This window comes from Neolamprologus multifasciatus, chromosome 16, assembly GCF_963576455.1.
Source record: "Neolamprologus multifasciatus chromosome 16, fNeoMul1.2, whole genome shotgun sequence".
In the NCBI taxonomy this organism is placed as follows: Eukaryota; Metazoa; Chordata; class Actinopteri; order Cichliformes; family Cichlidae; genus Neolamprologus; species Neolamprologus multifasciatus.
The window spans coordinates 15808758-15830939 of record NC_140454.1 but is presented as its reverse complement, the minus strand read 5'-3'; the positions used below and the strand labels follow the sequence as shown (position 1 = coordinate 15830939).

At 41.4% G+C, this 22182-nt stretch overlaps 1 protein-coding gene across 1 annotated transcript in view; it reads right to left on the bottom strand.

Annotated features, from left to right (window-relative positions):
* Positions 1 to 7024: 7024 nt before the first annotated feature.
* Positions 7025 to 22182, bottom strand: part of col4a1 (collagen, type IV, alpha 1) — a 47108-nt gene continuing 31950 nt past the window's right edge. Inside the window, exons 25-52 of the mRNA XM_085135136.1 lie at positions 21908 to 22099; positions 20775 to 20943; positions 20605 to 20697; positions 20325 to 20429; positions 20123 to 20220; positions 19815 to 19965; positions 19590 to 19703; positions 19186 to 19353; positions 18529 to 18618; positions 17965 to 18117; positions 17761 to 17859; positions 17571 to 17660; positions 17199 to 17338; positions 16248 to 16374; positions 16056 to 16136; positions 15538 to 15636; positions 14532 to 14582; positions 14260 to 14445; positions 13818 to 13951; positions 13631 to 13703; positions 13459 to 13530; positions 13230 to 13358; positions 13022 to 13120; positions 12717 to 12929; positions 12439 to 12616; positions 12235 to 12349; positions 10797 to 10969; positions 7025 to 10464 (exon numbers count right to left, since the gene is read on the bottom strand). Coding sequence (XP_084991262.1) covers positions 10383 to 10464; positions 10797 to 10969; positions 12235 to 12349; positions 12439 to 12616; positions 12717 to 12929; positions 13022 to 13120; positions 13230 to 13358; positions 13459 to 13530; positions 13631 to 13703; positions 13818 to 13951; positions 14260 to 14445; positions 14532 to 14582; positions 15538 to 15636; positions 16056 to 16136; positions 16248 to 16374; positions 17199 to 17338; positions 17571 to 17660; positions 17761 to 17859; positions 17965 to 18117; positions 18529 to 18618; positions 19186 to 19353; positions 19590 to 19703; positions 19815 to 19965; positions 20123 to 20220; positions 20325 to 20429; positions 20605 to 20697; positions 20775 to 20943; positions 21908 to 22099 — 3474 coding nt within the window. The 3' untranslated portion in view covers positions 7025 to 10382. The remainder of the gene's footprint in view (positions 10465 to 10796; positions 10970 to 12234; positions 12350 to 12438; positions 12617 to 12716; positions 12930 to 13021; positions 13121 to 13229; positions 13359 to 13458; positions 13531 to 13630; positions 13704 to 13817; positions 13952 to 14259; positions 14446 to 14531; positions 14583 to 15537; positions 15637 to 16055; positions 16137 to 16247; positions 16375 to 17198; positions 17339 to 17570; positions 17661 to 17760; positions 17860 to 17964; positions 18118 to 18528; positions 18619 to 19185; positions 19354 to 19589; positions 19704 to 19814; positions 19966 to 20122; positions 20221 to 20324; positions 20430 to 20604; positions 20698 to 20774; positions 20944 to 21907; positions 22100 to 22182) is intronic.

Genomic DNA, 22182 nt, shown 5'->3' with positions numbered 1-22182 from the left:
ATGGAGAAACATGCAAAAAATATACAGGACAGCAGAGGAAGACGAGGGTTATTTTGAAAGCTGAGGACTGGTCAGTTACATTTGATAAAATGGAAATTTAAATCTTACATGTAATATTTTAGAGTATTTTGATCAGATATCAGATTTATACATGATAAGTTGCTAAAGTTTTTATTGTGAAATATCCTGCAAAACAAATTGAAGCGTGCCAGCTTTCTGTTATTCAAAAGTTGCACAGTTTAGTGCAGGTTATACATGTCAGTTTCCAGTACTGTGGTAAAGTTTACATTAATGCGCTGTGTTAGACTGGTGCACAGCAGCTTTGGTGTTCATGTTCAGTGCTACTTTACATCAAGGGTAGCAGACATCACTGAATTAAACCAGCTCCACAGACTTTAGTGTTGGGTGGTCAGCCATAATAGTTCATCTGCTTATTTCTGGTAAATTGAGCTGAAGTGATTATTTTCCCTATGCCACACTGCAAACAACCTTAGTGTCTCCCACACCTCCAGAATTCCTCTTTAACCCCAGACCACTCATTTTCCGGTTTAGATGTGCAGGCAAAGTCCCCAATCTGCAAGAGTAAACAGAGTTTGTTTTTTTTAACTCCCTTTGTTTTTCTTTGGACTTTTACCACCTCTGGTTAGAATACTTGCTGCTTTTCTTTTGCATTATGTCACAACATGGTCTCAGAGACCTTGTGACGCACAGTCATGGTCGGACGTTTGCATAGACTCATCGTGGGTATGAATGTCATGGTAATTTGTGGGTTTTAATGATTTCGCTGAACTCCTCGTTTTTCAGAGTGAAATGTTTGTAAAGCAAACACAGGTTTTGCATTTTGCACTAATTTAGCGTCAAAAGTAAAAATGCAGGCTGAAATATATAAATATATCCCCACTAATATTTGTACAAAATAATACAAAGTACAAAGTAGCAGCACAGCAAAGAAGGACTCATCCAGGCTGGAAAAACTGATCAGGAAGGCTGGCTCTGTGGTCGGCATGAAGCTGGACACTCTGGTGTCAGTGGCAGAGAAAAGGACACTAAAGAAACTGCTGGACATTATGGACAATGCTGGGCATCCTCTGCACACGGCCATAAACAACCAGAAGAGTCTGTTCAGTGACAGGTTGCTTCTCCCAAAGACAAGAACCAACAGACTTAAAAACTCCTTTGTCCCACACGCCATCAAACTGTTTAAATCCTCTCTGGAGGGGAGAGGGAGGGGAAACAGGAGGACAAAGGAGGGGGGAACAACTAAGCTGTAGTGCCTCTCCACTTCACTGTGCAATTACCTTTTGTGCAATACTTTTTGTTAATAATCAGCGGTGCAATAGACTCCATACTTGAAATGTGCAATTCACTTGTATTTTTATTTTTATTTTTATTCCTATTTATTCTATTTATCCCCTTTGTATATTTTATCTATATATGTCTTTGTATTTATATATGTGTATATATATATATATAATATTCTTAACTCTGTAACTTCTGTCGGTGCTGTGCTTTTTGGAAACCAAATTTCCCAGAGGAACCCACCCGAGGGATTAATAAAGTTTTATCTATCTATCTATCTATCTATCTACAAAGTAGTCTTAAACCGCCACCATGCTTAATAGGTCATATAATGTTCTTAGGTTTGAAAAACTTCACCTTCACTTCTCCAAACATACTTCATGTCTTCGCGACCAAAAGCTCAGTCTTCGTCTCGTCTGACCCTAGAATTTTTCTTGAGAAAGCATTTGGCTGTTAATGTAAGTAGCTGCAAATTTCAGCTGAGCTTGTAGGTGTCAGGTTTCTTTCTTGGTTAGTACTCTTAGTCTATGGTGACATGATACTCGCTCACTGGACAGTGATACTGGTGTTCCAGCAGTTTCCAGTTCGTGGCAGGTTTTTGCCCTGGTGGTTGCTTGGTTGTTCCTGAACATTTCCCTTTCATCCAAGGTTTGGATCTTCTTCCACCAGAAAAGTGGTGACACATCTGAATAACCTGTTTACATACAGTTGTTTGAACTGATGATCTTAGAATCTGGAGTTGTTTAGAAATGGCTCTAAGAGACCTTCTTATGTAATTTTACAATTCTCCTTCTTAGATCTTCACTGAGTTCTGTGGACTTTCCCATTATTCTGAGTATTGGTCAATCCATTGTCAAACAAATCATTTTTATACTGGAAAAAAAAAACTAAAAGTTGTCGTTAACAGTGAGCACTAACAAGAAGCTTTGGTCTTGTCAAGCTAAAAGACATTGCAGAACTTTGAGCACCAATAGTTCAGTGAATGTATGCACATATTTGAACCTGTATGTATATTTTGGCTTAGAGAAAGTTCAAAATAAAGACACTGTACAATCATTCCAGCCTGGAAAAAGAACATTTCAAAGAAATCATTCAAAACCCCAAATTACCACGACTTTCATTACCCATAAAAAATGAAGTCAGCTGATTGTAGCAAGCACAAAAGGGCATCTTTGATGTTTGATTCTGTTCATCCATTCTGGAGAAAATCAAAGAATTTATGAAATTGACAACATGTTCATTTACTATGCTACTCTGTTATATAAAAAGTGTATTTACAGGAGAATGTTCATTTGTGATGCAACACACCCAACAATCCTTTGTCCTTTTTTTTGTTTTGTTCTCTTTGACAAGTTGTGGTGAAACAAGTAAATGAATAAAAAAAAATACTGGTTTAATACTTGGCTCCACGATAGTTAACCATACGCAAAATATCCAAATGTCCTTGGTTTGGAATCAGGAGGCACAAACCCAGCCTCATGGGGTCGTAAGCTATTGTAGCCCTTTTATCAGTCCTGAGCCTGGATAAATGAGAAGGTTTTGTCAGGAATGTAAAATTGTGCCAAAACATGTAGATCTGTCCGCTGTGGCAACCCCATGGGAAATAAGTGGGCAGCCAAAAGTAAATAGGAAGGGGTTATTTCAAAGTACTAATTAATTGATAGCTCTGCAATAAACGAAGAGTATGGCAGTGAGAGAAGAGTGAAGAGTTATTTGAAATGTGTAAGAGTTATTTAACTGAGATGAATAAAGATAAAAGACAGATTGAGAGAGTACTGGAATGCCTCCCACAATTTCACTCCCACTCTTCCTCTTGTGCCCACGCACTCTCTGTTACTGTGACGTTCACTCTTCTTTTTTACTCCTCCGCTTGACTGTGGAGGCGTACTGTTCTCCTCTCATTCATACACTGCCACGTTATTTCCATATTTCTGAGTGGACACTGTGCATTGACTTAAAATGTCTGTGGAGGAAGAGGAAGCACCATGTTTGGCTCCATGTGAGAACATCAGATTTCCGATCATGGTGAGATCGTGATCAGACCTCACATGAGTGCCAGGCTCTACAGATGGAGTTACATCTCCAGTAATCGTGCTGAGAGATGAGCGTGTCTGTGTGTTGTGGTGGACGTGTTTGCTGATCTCTGTGAATTTGGTACAAGAAAATATAAACAACAAAAATTAATAACAACTTATGTTAGCAATATATACATATACTATATATACAGTATGTAGTATATATATATATATATATATATATATATATATATATATATATATATATATATATATATAGATATATAGATATATAGATATAGATATATATATATATATAGATATATATATATAGATATATATATATAGATATAGATAGATAGATAGATATGGTACGGTTCGCAGCCGAGTGTGAAGCAGCGGGAATGAGGATCAGCACCTCCAAATCTGAGGCCATGGTTCTCAGCCGGAGCAGTAATGCAGACACTGCACCGGTCCGTCGTGGTGAAGAGGGAGCTGAGTGTAAAAGCGAAGCTCTCAATTTACCGGTCGATCTACGTCCCTACCCTCACCTATGGCCACGAGCTGTGGGTAGTGACCGAAAGGACGAGATCGCGGATACAAGCGGCGGAAATGAGCTTCCTCCGAAGGGTGGCTGGCCTCTCCCTTAGAGATAGGGTGAGAAGTTCGGCCATCAGGGAGGGGCTCAGAGTAGAGCCGCTGCTGCTCCACATCGAAAGGAGCCAGCTGAGGTGGTTCGGGCATCTGACAAGGATGCCCCCTGGGCGCCTCCTGGGTGAGGTGTTCCAGGCATGTCCCACCGGGAGGAGGCCCCGGGGCAGACCCAGGACACGCTGGAGAGATTATATATCTCGGCTGGCCTGGGAACGCCTTGGTGTTTCCCCGGATAAGCTGGAGGAGGTGGCTGGGGAGAGGGAGGCCTGGGCCTCTTAGGCTGCTGCCTAGATAGATAGATAGATAGATAACAACTGTTGACAGTGGAGACTATATTTTACCTCCATTGCACCTTTCTTTTTTCAATATGTGCACTCACCAACAAGAGGGTATAACACAGGAGCTTAAAGCATCCATGCTGACCAAAGATTGCACCACGCACTGTCAAGGAGGATCAGGCCTCTTAACACCTGATCCTCTTCCCCATAAACCAGCTGTCAATGGGAATGAGGGAGTTGCTCAGCATTACAAAGCCACTGCTAGATGACTGGAGCTGCAAAAAGATGCAGACTGTAAATTTAAAAAGTGATAAAGCAATATGATAAACTGCACATCAAAGGATTCTTGTTGGGTTTAAGCTTTGGCCACAAATAAAAAGATACTGCCTTTGCTTTCCTTTAGTTGTCTCTCATAAATAAACCAAATTACTTTGATTGTCAACAGCATTTGAACAATGCTGTTGGTTCAGGGGGTTGGGAAGCTCATCTTGTAACCGGAAGATTACTGGTTCGATCTCCTGCTCTGTCTGTCTTGGTTGTTGTGTCCTTGGGCAAGTCACTTCACCTACCGCCATACTGGTGATGGCCCGAGGGGCTGATGGTGCAATATGGCAGCCTCGCTTCTGTCAGTCTGCCCTGGGGCAGCTGTGGCTTTGAGGCTCTCGAAAAGCGCTATGTAAATGCAATCCAAACCAAAAGTTGCTGCAGAAATGAAAATTCGTCCAGTCAACAGCACTCATCCAGTTTTCTGTTGTGCAATCTTGTTGATCCTGTGTGAACTGTGGCTTCAGTTTCCTGTTCTTAGCTGACACTAGTGGTACCTGGTGGGGTCTTCTCCTGCTGTTTCATGGTTTAATGTGTTGCATGTTCAGAAATGCTCTTCAGGACACTTTGTTTTTGTGGGGCAGCACGGTGGCACGGTGGTTAGCACTGTTGCCGCACAGCAAGAAGGTCCTGAGTTCAATTCCAACATCAGGCCGGGGTCTTTCTGTGTGGAGTTTGCATGTTCTCCCCGTGTTTGCGTGGGTTCCCTCCGGGTACTCCGGCTTCTTCCCACCGTCCAAAGACATGCAGTTTGTGGGGATAGGTTAATTGGATAATCCAAATTGCCACTAGGTGTGAATGTGCGAGTGAATGTGAGTGCAAATGGTTGTCTGTCCCTGTGTGTTAGCCCTGCGACAGACCGGCGACCTGTCCAGGGTGTACCCCGCCTCTCGCCCTATGACAGCTGGGATAGGCTCCAGCGCCCCCCGCGACCCTGAAAAGGATAAGCGGAAGCGAATGGATGGATGGATGGATAGTTACTGTTACCTTATCAGCTTAAACCAGTCTGGCCATTCTCCTTCAGCCTCTGGCTCTCAGAGAACTGCCGCGCAGTAGATATTTTCTTTCTCCATAAACCATAGAGATGGTTTTGTGGGAAAATTGCAATAGATCAGCAATTTCTGAAATAGTCAGACAAGCCCATCTGCCACTAGCAACCATGTTCAAACTCACTAAAATCAGCTTTCTTCCCCCTTCTGATGCTCAGTTTGAAATTCAGCAGGTGTCTACATGAATAAATTGCACTGAGTTGCTGCCATGTGATTGGCTGGTTAAATATTTGCAAGTGGCCGGTGAGCATTAAGTATACAGCATGCACGGTTTAGTGGTTTATATGCACATTAAATCAAATTCTGAATCTCTGTTCTTTGAATCTCCCGATGTCAATCCTTCGCTTGTTTTAAAAGTGTCCTCATTTCACTCCCTATTCATCTCAGTGAGGAGCAGGGTCAGATAAACGACCGCATAAAAGAGCAGTGACACTTTTCTGCTGTTATTCTTCTCTCCACACAGTCTGACACTCAAACCTGCAAGGCTTTCCAAAGTACAGCCATTTAAATAAGTATATATATTTTAGCCCTCACTCAAGAGATACCTTAAAGTCCTTCACAGCAGAACAAAAGGATGGCTGCAGTGGAGGAGGACAGTGACAGCTTGATAAGAAGCTGGTAATAACCTAAGAGCCGTGCTATGGCCAGTTCTAGTTCTTGTCCAAGCTGCTTTATGCCATAACACAAAAGTAAATTAAATAATGAAATAAATAGTCAGATCACACCCTCAGGACTGGCTGTTGACTTTTTGTTGCACCACTTTTACAATGTCATTCTAATTAAGGTGGTTGTCAAACAGTTCCCAGCATAGCTCCACTCAACTTCCACCTGACTGGAGGTCTAATCAGGCAGAGCAATGAAAACAACTTTGTGGCGGAGCTTTTAACAAAAACACAATTAAGCTGTTCAAATGTGAAGTCCTGATCTTTTTTTGTGTGTTTTGTGTAAGAGTCCAGCCAGTGTGAAGCCATCAATAGCATCAGCAGCCAATAGTAAAAAATAAATGATTAGAACATTTTTAAAAAAAAAAAAAACAAGAGCAATCACTGGCACTTGTCCTGGTCTAGAGCTCTATTTTGAATGAAAAGCTTCAGTGATTGCAGCGACTAAAGAGACAATTGTCATGAGAAACATGATAAATAGTCCTTAATTTACTGTTAAATATATGGTAAATTTAAAAAAACAACCGTTACATCAACATTATTATGAGTTTTACTGAGCTTTTTTTTTTTATTGTTTTCAGCAGGGGGACGGTGCAATCATCCCAACTTATCAAACTGTAGCCTGCAGCGTTATAGAGACCTATATTTAAAATCATTTTCTGGGACTCTTTGTTCCCGAAATGAAAACGGAAATGCATTCTAGTTTTTTGCAGAAAAGGCATGCAGTGTTAACAAGATGTTTGTGTTTTTTTAGACAATCTCATTCTTGGTTTACAGTGTGTTGCAGGTGCATGAGTAGCATGTTTGAGACACCTGCATGGCTTTTGAGCCTAATCTGTATTTGGCTAAGCTTTGGTCAAAGGGCTTGTAAAGTTGCTGAACTCTGCCACTGATCCACTCCGGAGAAAGGTCACGGTGATGAATCAGGACAGGTTCCCAAACATGACACATTTAAGTACAAGAAAACATGCATTCCTCACAAACTAACATTTCGGTGCTAACAAAACACATTATTTAAAATGCACCTTTTTCATTGGAACCATATATTAGCAGGACACTGTCTCTATGAAAAAAAAAACGTCATACACATGGTGGAGCTTAAGCTGGCACAAAGCCCAGCTCTCTGCAGGAGATTGTAACTCTTAAGTTGAGTCTCAAGCAGTGTTAGCAAACAACAAGCAGTATTAAGAAACCTAATGGGGTTAATTTTGAACTTTAAAACCCCTCAAGGCTGATTACCTTCCCCAACCACAGGACAATGACTTTGTGTATCTTTCTATTTGTATGTGACAATCAGTCATGAATGAATAATAAATGAATAAATGAATATCGCCAACAACCAGTTGATTCAGTCTCCAAAAATTAAGAATAAACTTCAACAAAAATGATAGATCAATTCAGGCAATAATGATATGTTAACTTAAATGCAGAAGAACCAATTTTCACTATTTACTTTGCATACTGCATTAATTAAAGGTTACTAAACAACAATTTTTTCTCAATTCCAAAACAAAATTATTCTGTTCTTTCCTGTGAATGTGTAAAATAAAGTGTTAGTTTTACTTGAAAAACCAGTGGCAAAAATTCTTAGTGGGTTATATTAAAAGCCCAGTGACTTCTCCTCAATGACGCTAAAGTGCGCACGCGTTCTTATCTTTGTAACAAATAATCATGGTCCTCGGCCCGTTGCTCCATGTTGCGTGTGCCATTTGACCATTAGACCTTTCAGTGTGTTGTGACCATCCAGCCTAACTTCCACCTGAATGACCTTGCTCTCATCGGTCAGAGGTCAAGGCCCCGTTTGACATGTTTATGAAGACAGCCAGGGGTCAAGAGCTGTGTTTGTCTGTCTGGTGACAAGAAAGGAAAGAAGGGATAGGATTCCGGTAATAAATGAAAGACGAGACGCGAGTTGAAAGGGGGGGTTATCTGGTTCTCTGCAGAATGTATTGATCCGCTTGTGTTTTCGTGGGGTGAATGGGTTTGTTGGCTACAGTCCCTGCAGAAGTGCTGAGGTAGTGGCTGCAGCACACTGTAGAAGGGTTGCTGCAAACATTGCATTTAATTTATTGGTCATAATATATCTGGAGTAAGCTTTTGCTGAATGCTGTTGCCTAGTGACTAGTAAAAACAAAATTAGCTTTGGAGTCACACATACTGGGAGCTTTCATATAAGAAAGCAGCAACTTGCTCTGTGTATGCTGATGCTGCCCTCTAGTGACGTTTCTGGAGTACTGCGTTAAAAATGTTGTCTTGGAAACGGGAAACACAAAATAATAATTTTTAAACAATTCCTACAAATCATTTTATTTCAGAAATTACACAGTTTTGGATGTGAAATATTAAAAAGCATTTTCTGTTCTGGTAATCACTGTTAGGAAAGGCTTGTTTAACACTGGAAAATAATTCTAATACTCTACAAATGTCTGAGCATTTTATCCCAAGTAGGGCATATACTCAAACAAAAACCGGTTGCAGTCAGTGTACAGTCATTGCCTTAACTTTGCATATTTCAAAAACTCTTAAAGGGACACACAAATGTCCCTTTCAGAGCTGTTGAAGCTATTTGAGGTCCAACTTGCTTTCTAAGATTAATATACGCATGAAGTTTTCTCCAGATGCTGTACATAAAGAAACAAATCTACACAACTCTATGCTAAGACCTTTTAAAGGATTTTAACCTGCATAGGCACTATATGTCCTCGACCTGATTGCGTAACCATCACATCATGACCCATCGATCCATCCGTGGTCCTTCAGTTTGTCCAATTCAGGGTCACAGCTGGGCTAGAGTCTATCCCAGAGAGGCGGGGTACACCCTGGACAGGTTGCCAGTCTGTCACAGAGAAACAGATAACCGTTTGCACTCACATTCACGCCTATGGCCACTTTAGAATCACCAATTAACCAAACCCTGTGCACGTCTTTGGAGTGTGGGAGGAAGCCAGAGTACTCGGAGAGAACCAACATCATGAGTTTTAGAGAGGATTACACTTTGCACTAAATAAACAGGAATAGCAAAAAAGCAGTTCACAAAGGGAAACAGTCAAGTACACATCCAAAACTGCAAATACAAGTTATGTATCTATACACGTGCATCTCCTTAGGATCACAGATGATTAGGATATGTTTCACTTAAGGGGGTAAAATCTTGGAAACACAACTGTTATAAACAAGGTTTGTACAGAGAAAAAACACAAGAAGGATGATTTTTCTTGGCTATTTCTTTGTGTGCATTTGTCATGTTAACAACAGGGTTGTGCAACAATATATATGTAGACATTGCAACACGCATGCCATTTCCAAGTCATTCAAATCTTGTTTTCTCTCTCACACACACACACACACACACACACACACAGTCACATGCCTGGTAATGCTATTTCAGTGCTGTTTTGTATGTTAATAAGGCGATGGTTTTCACGCATTAACACATTCTTTTCGGATATATGGCATCTCAGATACACTCGCGTCGAACATATTCTCAGAAATCTTATAAATAAAAATGGGATTAATAACACACAAAGTAACTCATCAATAACCTGAGGCGAGTATGTTGAACTATGTTAAGAAGGAATGCGTCGTATTTACAACGGAGTGACTAGCATACATCTGTGTCTGCAACTTTATGGCGGTATAAATGGCAAGCATCTGTAACCAGTGGTAAGTCCTAGCTTTTACATTAGTAGGGTTTAACTAAGGTGTGAACGTATATCATATTGTGTTGCTATATCTTTGAAACACTGGTAGGGAATGGAAATAAAAACAATGAAAAGAAAAAGGCACATAAGATTCAATAGCACCTGACTGACACACACAGCCCTTTCAAAATTAACACCAGTTTACCAGTTCAGGGGGCATGTCAGTGCAGTGGTAAACTGGGTGTCACACTTAACATGTTGTGATTGTGTGTTTCTGCATGGAGCAAACGGCCACTTGGTCTCTGTGGTTTGGTTTCAGTCTCTGGCCGTGATCCTATCCTACATGCCAGGCAGGGCAATAGCACCATCCTTTAGAAAACGGGAAATAAAGCTAAGTCGATGACGTCAGCGCACGCCTTATTGGTCTTCGCGGTAAAACGGAGGCCTTTGGTATTGCTGCTTATGTCCTCTTCATGCAAACCTGGCAGCGGCTTATGTGTGTTCGGAGGCTGCCGGCTTTTAGCGTTGCTGGAACGGGTTTCCTGAAAGGAGGGAGAGTGAAAAAAGATTATATACCCATGATGTACCCTTGAAGGAAATGTGATAACTTAACAACAGCAGGCAGATGAGCTTGTCTCACTGCTCTGTACCAACACACAACATTACTAAAAGCTTTGTTTGAGTGTTGTCAGAGGTTTGTTGCAGTGATAAGCAGATCCAAAAATACTGTTGCATGTTTTACAATAAACTGGAGCAAGGTCATGAATTTAAAGGTCAGCAAAAAAAAAAAAGCATTTTTCAAAGTTGTTGAGTGATTAGAATTTTTTTAAAAAGTCAAGAAAGTCAATGTCTGCATGTCAGAGTTCTGCCTTACGTAAACATTTCACTGTCTTCAATGGTAGCGAGCCAGAAGCTGTAGGAGTTGGCGTAATAGTTGCAGGTTCCTCGACCGTGACACTCGATGAATGGAGCGCTGCGGAATTCCTCCAGACAGGAACCGGGAGAAGCCAAAGCCTGGCCCGAACCCTCAGCACCAGCACTGGTGTGCTACACAAACACGAAAAACATGCAATGCAAATTAATGAGTGGCCTTTTACATCTATAAGACAATAACTAACAGAGTTTTATTGGCGTTTCTTATTTACAAAAACAAGCAAAGTCTAGTATCAGCTGATCTCACTGCCATCCCACATCAGCTGATAACATGTGTTTGTCATACCTCATATAGAGCACGCTACTTAAGCATCTTTCCACAGATGCTGTTGGGTTTGAAAGCTGCTTTGCAACCCGCCTTTGCCTCAGCTCTTTTAAGTTCACACTATTTCTCACTTAAGTAATTCTTTTAACTTTCAGGGGTTTAGCATTACATGTATGTGCAGAACACAGGCATATCACTAAATATAAATTATTTCTTCTTCTTTTGGTTGCTCCATTTAGGGGTCAGCACAGTGAACAATCTGCCTCCATCTCACTCTTTCCTCTCAGCATATCCATCTTTGAATGTTAAAGATGCAGCTCCATCTTTAACATTCTTTGTCCAACAACTGCCCTATTCCTCCTCTGCACAAGCCTCAGCCTTACCTCTCTTTGTCCCCAAGCTGCTCACCCTGAACTGTCGCCCTGATATATGTCTCAGTGGGCTCTCAGTCATCCAGGTCATGGTACTGTAGTCTTAGGAGCTTTACAAGAGGTTTTAGGACTGAAGAAGCCTCTTGGATGAGAGTCGCCTTCTTCTCAAACTCTGATAACAGAATTTCTAATCATCCTGGTCACTCCCAATTGACATCTTAGCATCCTAAGCTAGCAACCCCCAATCTTTGTCAGTGCCACCATCGGCAAACATTCCCTTTCACTCTTGCTGCTATCCTTCTGTCACAAATCACCCCCTGACACTCATCTCCACCTGATTCACCCTGCCAAATATAAATTACTACAAATGGAAAAACAATCCACTTTTGATTGAAGGAGTACTGACTGCAATGAATAATACTGCAGTTTATAATGGAGTGTACTGAGCCAACACCCAGGGAACGCAGCTTGATCTCATTCTCTGTAGTCAGCAAATATAGACAGCACAGAAAACAGAAGTGCTTCCCTTGGGTGACTGTGGTCTGCTTCACAGCCACTAACTGATTCAACACTTGTGCACATATCAGCCTTCTTTGTCACAGTGCAGCAATTACAACCTTGCACTACTCATAATTACATTTCTGAAATGCTCATGGTGACTAAATTTAAGAGTCGTTATTATATAGCCATGACTTATTCATCCGTGGTGCACAAATATATTTGAGCGACCAGAGCCGTCTTACCATAACAAAGGAGTAGCCGATCCACAGAGAGTCCCAGCCTCGAGGGCATGGTGGGATCATAATGGTCTGACTGTGAACTGCTATCACCATGGCCGGAGCTTCGCATACAGCGCACCTGTGCACAAATTCATATGAGAACAGCACGAGTCAAATCAAGCATCAAACACATGTGAAACAGCAGAGCGTAAAGAAATCGTGACTTACCTACTGATGAAGGGTTTAATGCTTTCACCAGTGATAGGTGCCATGCTCATGGGCATGGGCTCAGGTGAGGTGAGCCAGTAGGAGTAATCATTACGGGAGGCAAAGTTACACACATTGTTGATATTACAGAAGAGGAAGGGCATGGGGCTGAACTTTTTTAGACAGCTGCCTGCCGTACCTAAAATGCAAAGCCAAAAGAATATCAAATGAAGCCACAAATCTTTTCCGTTATGTCCCTGCTTTATATTGAGGCCTTCCTTCTATTCATATTGTCTCACCTAAGTCTTGCCCATGAGAGCGCTCATTACCCTGGACGTAGAGCAAGGAGTAGCCATCATATATGAGAGAGGTTCCCTCGGGACACAGTGGGATGTCCACCGATTGGCTGTGACGTGTTACAAGGAAACCGTGATCCATGGACGAGGGGCCGGGTGGACCGGCTGGGCCTGGAACACCATTAGGTCCAGGCGGGCCAGGGTGTCCTCTAGGTCCTAAAGATATGAAGAAATCAGTAGAGCCAAAAAAAAATGGCAGCACAGCAAAGAGCACCAAAACCGTGCATTAATCACGTGGAGTGTCTCACCTTGTGGCCCTGGAAAGCCAGGCTCTCCTTTGACCCCGTTCTGACCATTATATCCAGGGAGACCTTCTTCGCCTTTTGGCCCTGAAAAACCTGTCACACCTGAGAAAAATGAATGAAAAATGGTAGCGTTATTAAAAAGGGTGTGGGTGAAAGGCAAGCAGGAGCAAGCTGTTGTGTGACAGCGGTCTAAATGGGGTATAACCATCACCTCTATCTCCTTTCTGCCCTAGAAGCCCAGATGGCCCCTGAGGTCCCGGTAAACCTTGAATTCCTGGGAAGCCGATGTCTCCTTTTATGAACATTTGAGGGCCGGGAGGACCAGGAGGGCCTTCGTTACCTAAAATAAGACATAAATATTTAATTTAAAGACGTTTAATACGTTAACATTTAATAACGTCAATATTACTACAGCTAAGTTTGTTTCATTCTTGTGTTACCTTTTTCACCTGGGAATCCTCTGTCTCCAGCTTCTCCTCTATATCCAAAGTCTCCAGCAACACCCTTTTGTCCTAGGGTTGGTAAAAGTTTGTTTTACCATAATTATTTCTTTCCATAATTGCTTGAACAGATGCAGATGACACACAAATATATCACTCTGAATACACTCACCTGGGAAGCCAGTTACACCCTGTAATCCTATCTCTCCCTTCGGTCCATCAAGACCTGGAAGTCCAGGTCCTCCCTGTAATCAAAAACATAAATATTGCTGCCATTGTAAATTTAATGGCTCTCTCTCCTCTGAAGGAACATTATCTAATGTTTACAGCAAGAGGAAAGCTCAAGCCTTATGACATACCGGCAGTCCAGGTAATCCAGAATCCCCCTTTATTCCCGACTCTCCCTGGAAACCCTGGAGACCTTGATCTCCTTTCTCTCCCTTCTGTCCATCTCTGCCTGGAAAGCCAGCAGGTCCTGGCTGTCCTGTGATTCCTGTTTGATAAAGACAAAGAAAGTTTTTTTTTAAATCTATCAACTACTGTATCTGGAATAAATAACCATGTTTATGCACTTTTTATGCCCTGACTTCCCCGGAGTTTCCCCTGATGCATCCATCAGAGTGGAAGTGTGTGAGCATTATATAAAAGTGCTTAGGTATAGAAAATGTGTGTACGACTAGGTGCATGAGATTTGTAGCTGAAAGTGCTTTGACTGCTTAAACAGAGTATAAAGTATAAGTAGTCATTTTTACCATCACCATGAAGCAAAAAATTATCTGCATCTTTACTTTCTCACAGTACCTGCTTCTCCAGGTTGTCCTGTTTCTCCCCTATCTCCTTTAGGTCCTTCTAGAGAGAAACCCGAGGGACCCTGTTCTCCTGGCTGTCCTTGAGGTCCCTGTGGGCCGGAAAATCCCTTATCACCTTTCACACCAGGGACACCTGGAATACCTGGGTTGCCGGGAAAGCCAGGACTGCCTTTGTCTCCTGCAGTGAGGGAAAAAAAAACATATGAAACTTTGCTGTCCTATGAATTGAATCAATATAAACATCAGTGTTGTAGAGGCCCCCACCTTTGCTGCCAAGCTCGCCAGGCGGCCCAGGAAAACCTATTCCAGCCATACCTGCAGAAAGGGGTAGATACAGGATATATTTTAATACATCAAAGTTACTGCTGCAAACAACATTTATATATATATATATATATATATATATATATATATATATATATATATATATATATATATATATATATATATATATATATATATATATATATATATATATATATATATATATATATTGGTGGCTACACAATTTCATGTTCAGAAGTTAAAGCTTAGCTTCACACAAGTTCAAAGAAAATGATTAAGATGCAACCTAAAGGACTGAAAAAAAAAGGTTTCATGTAAGAGCCAAAAAAAAGCCCAGCATGTAAAAAAAATCTCAACATTTAAATAAAGCATTAAAAACATTTGTACAAAAAAAAAAGGTTTTGGCATCTCTGCATGCTCAATAGTTTCATATAAAATCTGAGGAGAGTTAATTTTGAGACTGATAGGTGACCTGACAGGGAGCTGGGGTTGATTATGTCTGCAAGGCCTGATCCATAACTTCCAGTCATTAAACTTCTTCACTGAGTGTGTGCTGTTGGTGCCTTTCGGAGCATTTTTATTGGATTATCTAATTTTATGACTTGTTGTGTGGCACAGACCATCCATCGCATTTCTGCCTCAGATTTTTTTCAGTTAGATTCCTTTACCATGAATTAGCCTATGTGTCTTGCTAACGTTGTCTAAGCAACCTTTCATCCAAATAAGGCAAGTTTGGTTCCTAACACAGCCATGGCCCCAGTGCTAATACTGATCCTTCAATATATGTAGTCCAAAGGATACGTCTATATTTACAACACCTATGATTTTTGTTTGCTTGTTTGTTTTTTGAGTTTTTTGTTTTTGGGAGGGTTTTTTTTGCTTTTGATGTTGACAAAAAATGATTGAAGGCTCTTTTCCTACAGTGGAGTAAAAAACTCTCTCACTGGATGGTTGGCAATCTTCTTTTAACTTCTTACAGACTAACCTGGCTGTCCTCTCTCTCCCGTGGACCCTGGGATTCCATCACGTCCAGAATTTCCTTTATCTCCCTTTTGACCAGAAGACCCCTGCCGGCCAACTTCGCCTGGAAAACAACAAGTATACATACTACAGTGTCAAACTGGAAGAGTCACAATTTTCACCTGCTGATTTCCAAAAACACTAATTTGCCTGGGACACGTACATCATTTAGCTGTCAGTGCTCATTACAGAAAAACCATAAAAGCTTATATCTAAACTGAGAATTTAGCCAAAGTGGTTTCTTAACATAATTGATGTGAAAAACAGTCAAGCAAGGTTACCACCCTTTGAGGGTTTTGAGAAGTGGCACACTCACCTAACTGATCCAAAAATCACAACTCAGTGATTACTCTTTTTTTTTTTTTTTTTTTTTTTTTTTTTTTTACCTCAAATGTGTCCCACAAGATTGCCTCAAACCATGAATAAATTAGTGTAATGTAAATATGTGGATACAGTTGCCTGATAAACAAGCCTCTTACTTACCAGGCCGGCCATCTTGACCAGGCTCTCCTACAAACCCAGGAAGTCCGGGGGTACCCTTGTCCCCTGGTCTACCTGACTGACCTATACAACACACAGATCACAATACACCTTAAAACACAACATGTATGACTACTGTACCTTGATTTGACCAGGTAAGCAAAACTAAATTGACAACCCAGACTGAAATCCGACCTTGATACCCAGGACTGCCTTGTTCTCCTTTGGGTCCTGGCAGTCCTGGCTTGCCAGGCATGCCCTCTTGGCCTTTCTGACCCTTATCTCCAGCTCGTCCTGGGAATCCTGGCCCGCCAGTCTGACCCTGTACAAATAAAGAAGGAATTCTAATTAAAGAAATGGAAGGGCTCATTAATAATAAGGAACTACTCTGAATATTTTTGAAAATTTAACGGCAGCTACTGCGATGTTTGACTTTCCACCTCTGCTGGGTAAAATCGTAATGGTAAAGGGTTAAATCTTGCACATAAAAAGGCACATGTACAAGACCCGTCTCAAGTTTGCCGTTGAACATCTTAGTGATTCAGAGAGGGCCTGGGAGAAAGCGCTGTGGTTAGATGTAAACTTGCCCCACTGTGTTTGGAGGAAGAGAAATCTGAGCATGAACCAAAGAACACCATCCCCACAGTCGAGCATGGAGGTAGAAACATTATGCCTTGGGCAGGGCCATGTATCATAAAAACCTTGGCCAAGAACCTCCTTCCCTCAGCCAGAACACTGAAGATGCCAGCAAGGAAACAAAGGAGTGGCTAAAGAAGAAGCTGTTGATATTCTGCTTCTCTCAGTTAAAATGAAACTACCATAAAAAAAATTAGGATCTGTTCATATTTTTATAAGTCAGCACACTTTATATTCAATCAGCCAAGGTGGAATAATGTTGTAGTACTGAAATTATAGGAATATTATAGGATTAGAATCCCTCACTATAAATCACAGTGGTGTTTGCTAAACTGGAAATGATTTTTATTATTGAATGACACTTGCTACCAAAGCCCATCATAGGTCTTCTCTACTTATATAATAATTATTAATATGTATTGTACTGTGGGGTTGATGCTGACTCAAATTTCTGCCTGTATCTGTAGAATCAGTGTTGTAACAATCAAATGTTTTTTAATAGTGGAATACCTTTTGTCCTGGAAATCCTGGGACGCCAATACCTGGCTCACCAGGTAATCCTGTTTCTCCCTTTTCTCCATCCGTGCCTCTGAATCCAGGATGTCCAGGTGTACCTAAATCTCCTTTGACACCCTTTGGACCAGTTGGACCTGCAAAAGCAGACAATATGTGCATTAACAATCAATTAATTTAATGTGCATAGCTGTTGCTCATCACAGTGAAATGTAAGTTAAGATTTTCCCCTGCCTGAAACGGTCTTAATATAGGTGCTCGGGCTTGTGTTTTTATAGAACTTAAATTGTATTGACTGTAACACATTTATTACAGGCTTGTACCCATACATTCATTCTCACAATTTGTGTATTATCCGTGTGCCTCTACCTGGTATTCCCATCTCCCCTGCACCACCCTTCGGTCCAGGTGGTCCCATACCACCAGGCTCTCCAGGTTCGCCAGAGTCTCCTTTGTCACCTGAAAAATATCAATAACATTACAATTACACTTGCTTAAAAATTTGCACATATAAAAATAATGCAATAGCACAAATTGAAGTTCTGGTCAGATAACTCACCAGATTTTCCAGGTAATCCAGCCTCTCCATCTTTCCCTGGCATTCCAGGATCTCCTGGCAATCCAGGTATGCCCCTCTCTCCACTGGTCCCTGGGCTACCTAAAAGTAAAAAAATATTCCTTAAACTATAGGCAAATATACAGATTCAAAAATGGGTTTGTTTGTAAATAAATAAATGTAAAAGATGTATATGTTGTTTTATACCTATGTCTCCTTTGTCTCCCTTCACTCCCTTCATGTGCTCCATGTCAACATCACTCATGTTCCCAGGAGGTCCCTGAACACCCGGCTCTCCTCTGTCACCTTTTAGTCCAGGGTCTCCAATATCACCTCTTGGTCCAGTACGACCAGGATCACCTGAGAAGAATGGAAGGAAAAAGACGTTTTTATTGTGGTGACTGTTGTTGTGGTTTGGTACTATATATACAAAACACTCAATTTAATTGAACTGCTACTGATGAATAAACCACAAATAGCCTAAATCAGGGGTTGGGAACGTTAGTCCTCGAGAGCCGGTGTCCTGCAGGTTTTAGATCTCACCCTGGGTCACCACACCTGAATCAAATGATTAGTTCATTACCAGCCTCTGGAGAACTACAAGACATGTTGAGGAGGTAATTTAGCCATTTAAATCAGCTGTGTTGGATCAAGGACACATCTAAAACTGGCAGGACACTGGCTCTCGAGGCCTGAAGTTCCCTACCCCTGGCCTAAATTGTGAGACATGGAATAGAAAAAACATGAGTTTTTATATTTGGCATTCCTCACCTCTCGGACCAGGAGATCCAGGTGTACCGGGAGGCCCAGGATATCCCGGTATTCCAGGTGTTCCCATTAATCCCATTTCACCTTTAGCACCTAAAAGATTAAATGGGTGAAAATGCTTTAAATAAGCTTGTGTCACGTCAGGAAAACACACTACATCGTAATCAAATTTTAAAATGACATAAATGCAATGTGATGCATTGGATATAGCTTCAACTTTTCCATCAGAAACCCTTTTCTCATTAGTTTCTCATTAGTTTGTTAATTACAAGCTCTGTGGTTATTTTCTTTAGTTAGTGGGGAAACTGGCAGTAAAGCTTAACATTTCTGTGGATACAATTCATACTAAAAACATTGTTATCCTTATATCCTTACTTTGAAGATTTTTAATTTGAAACATGCACAGAAGGTGTTGAAAGTTACTGACAACAGCTTGACACGTGAGCGGTTACACCTTGAAACAACCTCAGTGTATCTAGTTCATTGTGGGAGCAGTAAAGATGGCAAACTGTAAACTGTTAATTATGTTCATTAAAAATTTTTTTTTTTTTTACTTTTTCACAAACTGACCCTTTAAATAAAAAGTATAATGAGCACAAAAAAAAAATACTGTCATACAAATCCCGCCACACAAATGTCCAAGAGGATTGTTTGTCTTACCTTGGTTTCCAATGAGTCCATCCCTGCCTGGTAAACCTGCAGGCCCTGGCAGTCCTTTAGTACCTGGTACTCCTGGAAACCCAAGGTTTCCTTTCTCTCCCTGAGGCCCTGGCATATCTAGACCAGAAGGACCTGGGTAGCCCTTCTCCCCCTTTACACCTTCCCCACCTGGACAGGACACACACATAAACGCATTTGATTTCTACAGCACTAATCACATTAATTTGCTTTGCTTCTTTTCTGAGTTTCAGCTTTCTATTATGGTGTCAAAGTAGCATGCACAGGACTTGAAACTGCATATACAGCCATGGTTGTTTTATTATCTTGCCCTATGGATTTCTTTGTGAGATGGTACAGATTATTTTGCAAGAAAAAAAATTTTTTTCTGCTGAGTTGTAGCTCACCATGAGGACCAGGCTCTCCAGGAGGTCCCTGTAGTCCAGGAGGTCCAGGTAATCCTTTTCCTGGAGGACCGGATTTGCCAACCAGTCCTGGAAGTCCAGGAGGTCCCACATCACCTATTTTAAAAAGAAAAAAAAATAATGGTCTTGGTACTGAAGATGGAACTTTTCAGCATCAATTAATTGCAAAAATAGCTTCAGAGCAAATTTGTAATAATCCTGCCATACCTTTGAGACCCTGAGGTCCAGGTGGGCCTGTATGTCCTTCTCGTCCAGGAACACCAGGGAATCCAATGCTGCCCTTCTCTCCCTGGAAGCCAGGAATTCCTTGGTGGCCTTGTGAACCTTTGGGACCTGGAAGTCCCCGTCCAGGTTCACCCTGTAAGTTATGCAAATAAGCACTGACACTGATTCACCTGGGAGTTAAATCTCTAAAGTTAGTCGCTCTATATCTAGTGATAATTTGCTTTTGTTGTATCATGGAAAATGTAAACCTACAAGTATAATTAGATTTATGAATAGTGACAAATACAAACTTTTGGTCCACGTGGACCAGGAGATCCTGTTGTGCCATCCTTTCCTGATCTTCCTGGTTCTCCTGGTAATCCGGGGGCTCCTGGAATTCCGCTGCTTCCTACAAACATGAAAAAAAAATTACCTCATGTACAAACCCCGTATACATTTTGCTCCATGATACTTAGAAAGGAGGGTTGTAGTCAATATTATGAAATAACTCACCTTTAGGGCCAGTTGGGCCTGGAAATCCAATCCCAGGAGGTCCTTGTTCACCCTTTTCTCCTGGAAAACCGGGCAACCCTTCGTCTCCTGGAAGGCCTTTGTCACCTGCAGCCAACAACAAATTGTATAGTAAACGAAACAAACTATTTTTACATATACATTAATTTTTTAGATCATATTTTGCCCTTCCATGGTATTAATTAACACAAAATTAAAAACAAATACAGAAAACATGTTTTTAATTGGAGTTAAATGAAATCATGTTGACTATGTTGCTCACCTATAGGTCCCTCTCTGCCTGATTCTCCTCGTGGTCCGGGTACGCCCTGAGGACCAGGAGTGCTCACACCTTTCCCTGGCTCACCTTTCGTACCTGGTGGAAACAAGGTATGTTATCAATCAGTGTGCAAGTGCAGTATCACAAGCCTGGGTTTCAGAGTTCATGCTTACCAGGTCGTCCAGGATGTCCAGGAACTCCTGGATTCCCCTGACTGCCCTTATCTCCAGTCTGTCCTGGTCGGCCAAAGCCTGGCAGACCAGGTGGACCCCTCTCTCCTAGAGGGCCAATAGGACCGGGATCACCATCTGGTCCACGTTCACCCTTGATGCCCTCTCTGGCCTGAGGAGAAGATTGTTGAAAATGTATGTCACTTTTCTTTTAGAAAAGCCAAAAACAAGTTAAAACGAATAAACACTTCACTGAGAACGCAGCAATCACAGAGTGACCTGCTCTCACATTTTGAATTTGACAGCAGCGAAGCATCTCAAAAATTAGGAAGGGGCTAAAAAAGGCAGGAAAAGCAAGTGGTACAAAAAAGATGTACCATGATTTTGCAACTAATCAATTTGAATGACAACCGGTCAGCAACATGACTGGGTATAAAAAGGACACGTTAGAGAGAGAGAGTCATGGACATTGTGTCCTCTGGCGTGTTAGCCGATCGAGACTTCATCTTGATCGGTTTTGAGTTGCATTGGTGCCTATAAAATTGGGAAACTAAACATCTGGAAAGGGCACCATCAGTGCTAAAAGGTTGTAGAGCAACACGTGCTCCCCTCAACAAGCCCTTGCATATTTCAGCAAGAAAATGCTAAACCACATCTATTACAGCATCATGGCTTCTTAGTAGAAGAGTCCAGGTGCTGAACTCATCTCCCTGCAGTCCAGACCTTTCATCAGTTGAAAACATCTGGAGTACAATATCACGAAAAGTACAACAAAAATGACCCAGAACTCTTGAGCAGCTGCGATCCCATATGAGACAATAATGGAACAAAAGTCCCAAAAGTGCATCAGCTGGTCTCCTCAGAGATGATGCTTCACAGAGGTAAACGTGAACCTTCCCCACTATCTTTGAGATGTGTTGCTTCCATCAAACTAAAAATGAAGTCAAATTTTTCTTAAAATTGTATCCCCTTTATGAGATTTGCATTGCATTCTATTTTTCCTTATATTTAAAATAGCATCTTAGCTTTTTCAGAATTAGGTTTCCATTCCAAGCCTGTCGTCACATAGTTATAGTGAATAACGCCAGAGACCATAGTAAAAGGTTGCACAGCAATTTTACACTGATGTCACTTACAGGTTCTCCTTTCGGGCCAGGAAATCCTGTGGGACCATCTCTTCCTGGTATTCCATCCAGCCCCGGCCGTCCAGGTAATCCATTACGACCAGGCAGACCCTTGTCCCCCTTCAGACTAGGAGCCATGAAAATGTCCCCTGGTTCACCAACAGCACCAGGAGCCCCTCTTAATCCAGGAGTTCCTTGAGCACCCTGCAGACAGGTAAAAAAAAAGAAAAGAAAAAAGAAAAAAAAAGTACACTGCTGTTCATGATCTATTTTTTTCTCAGTGAAAC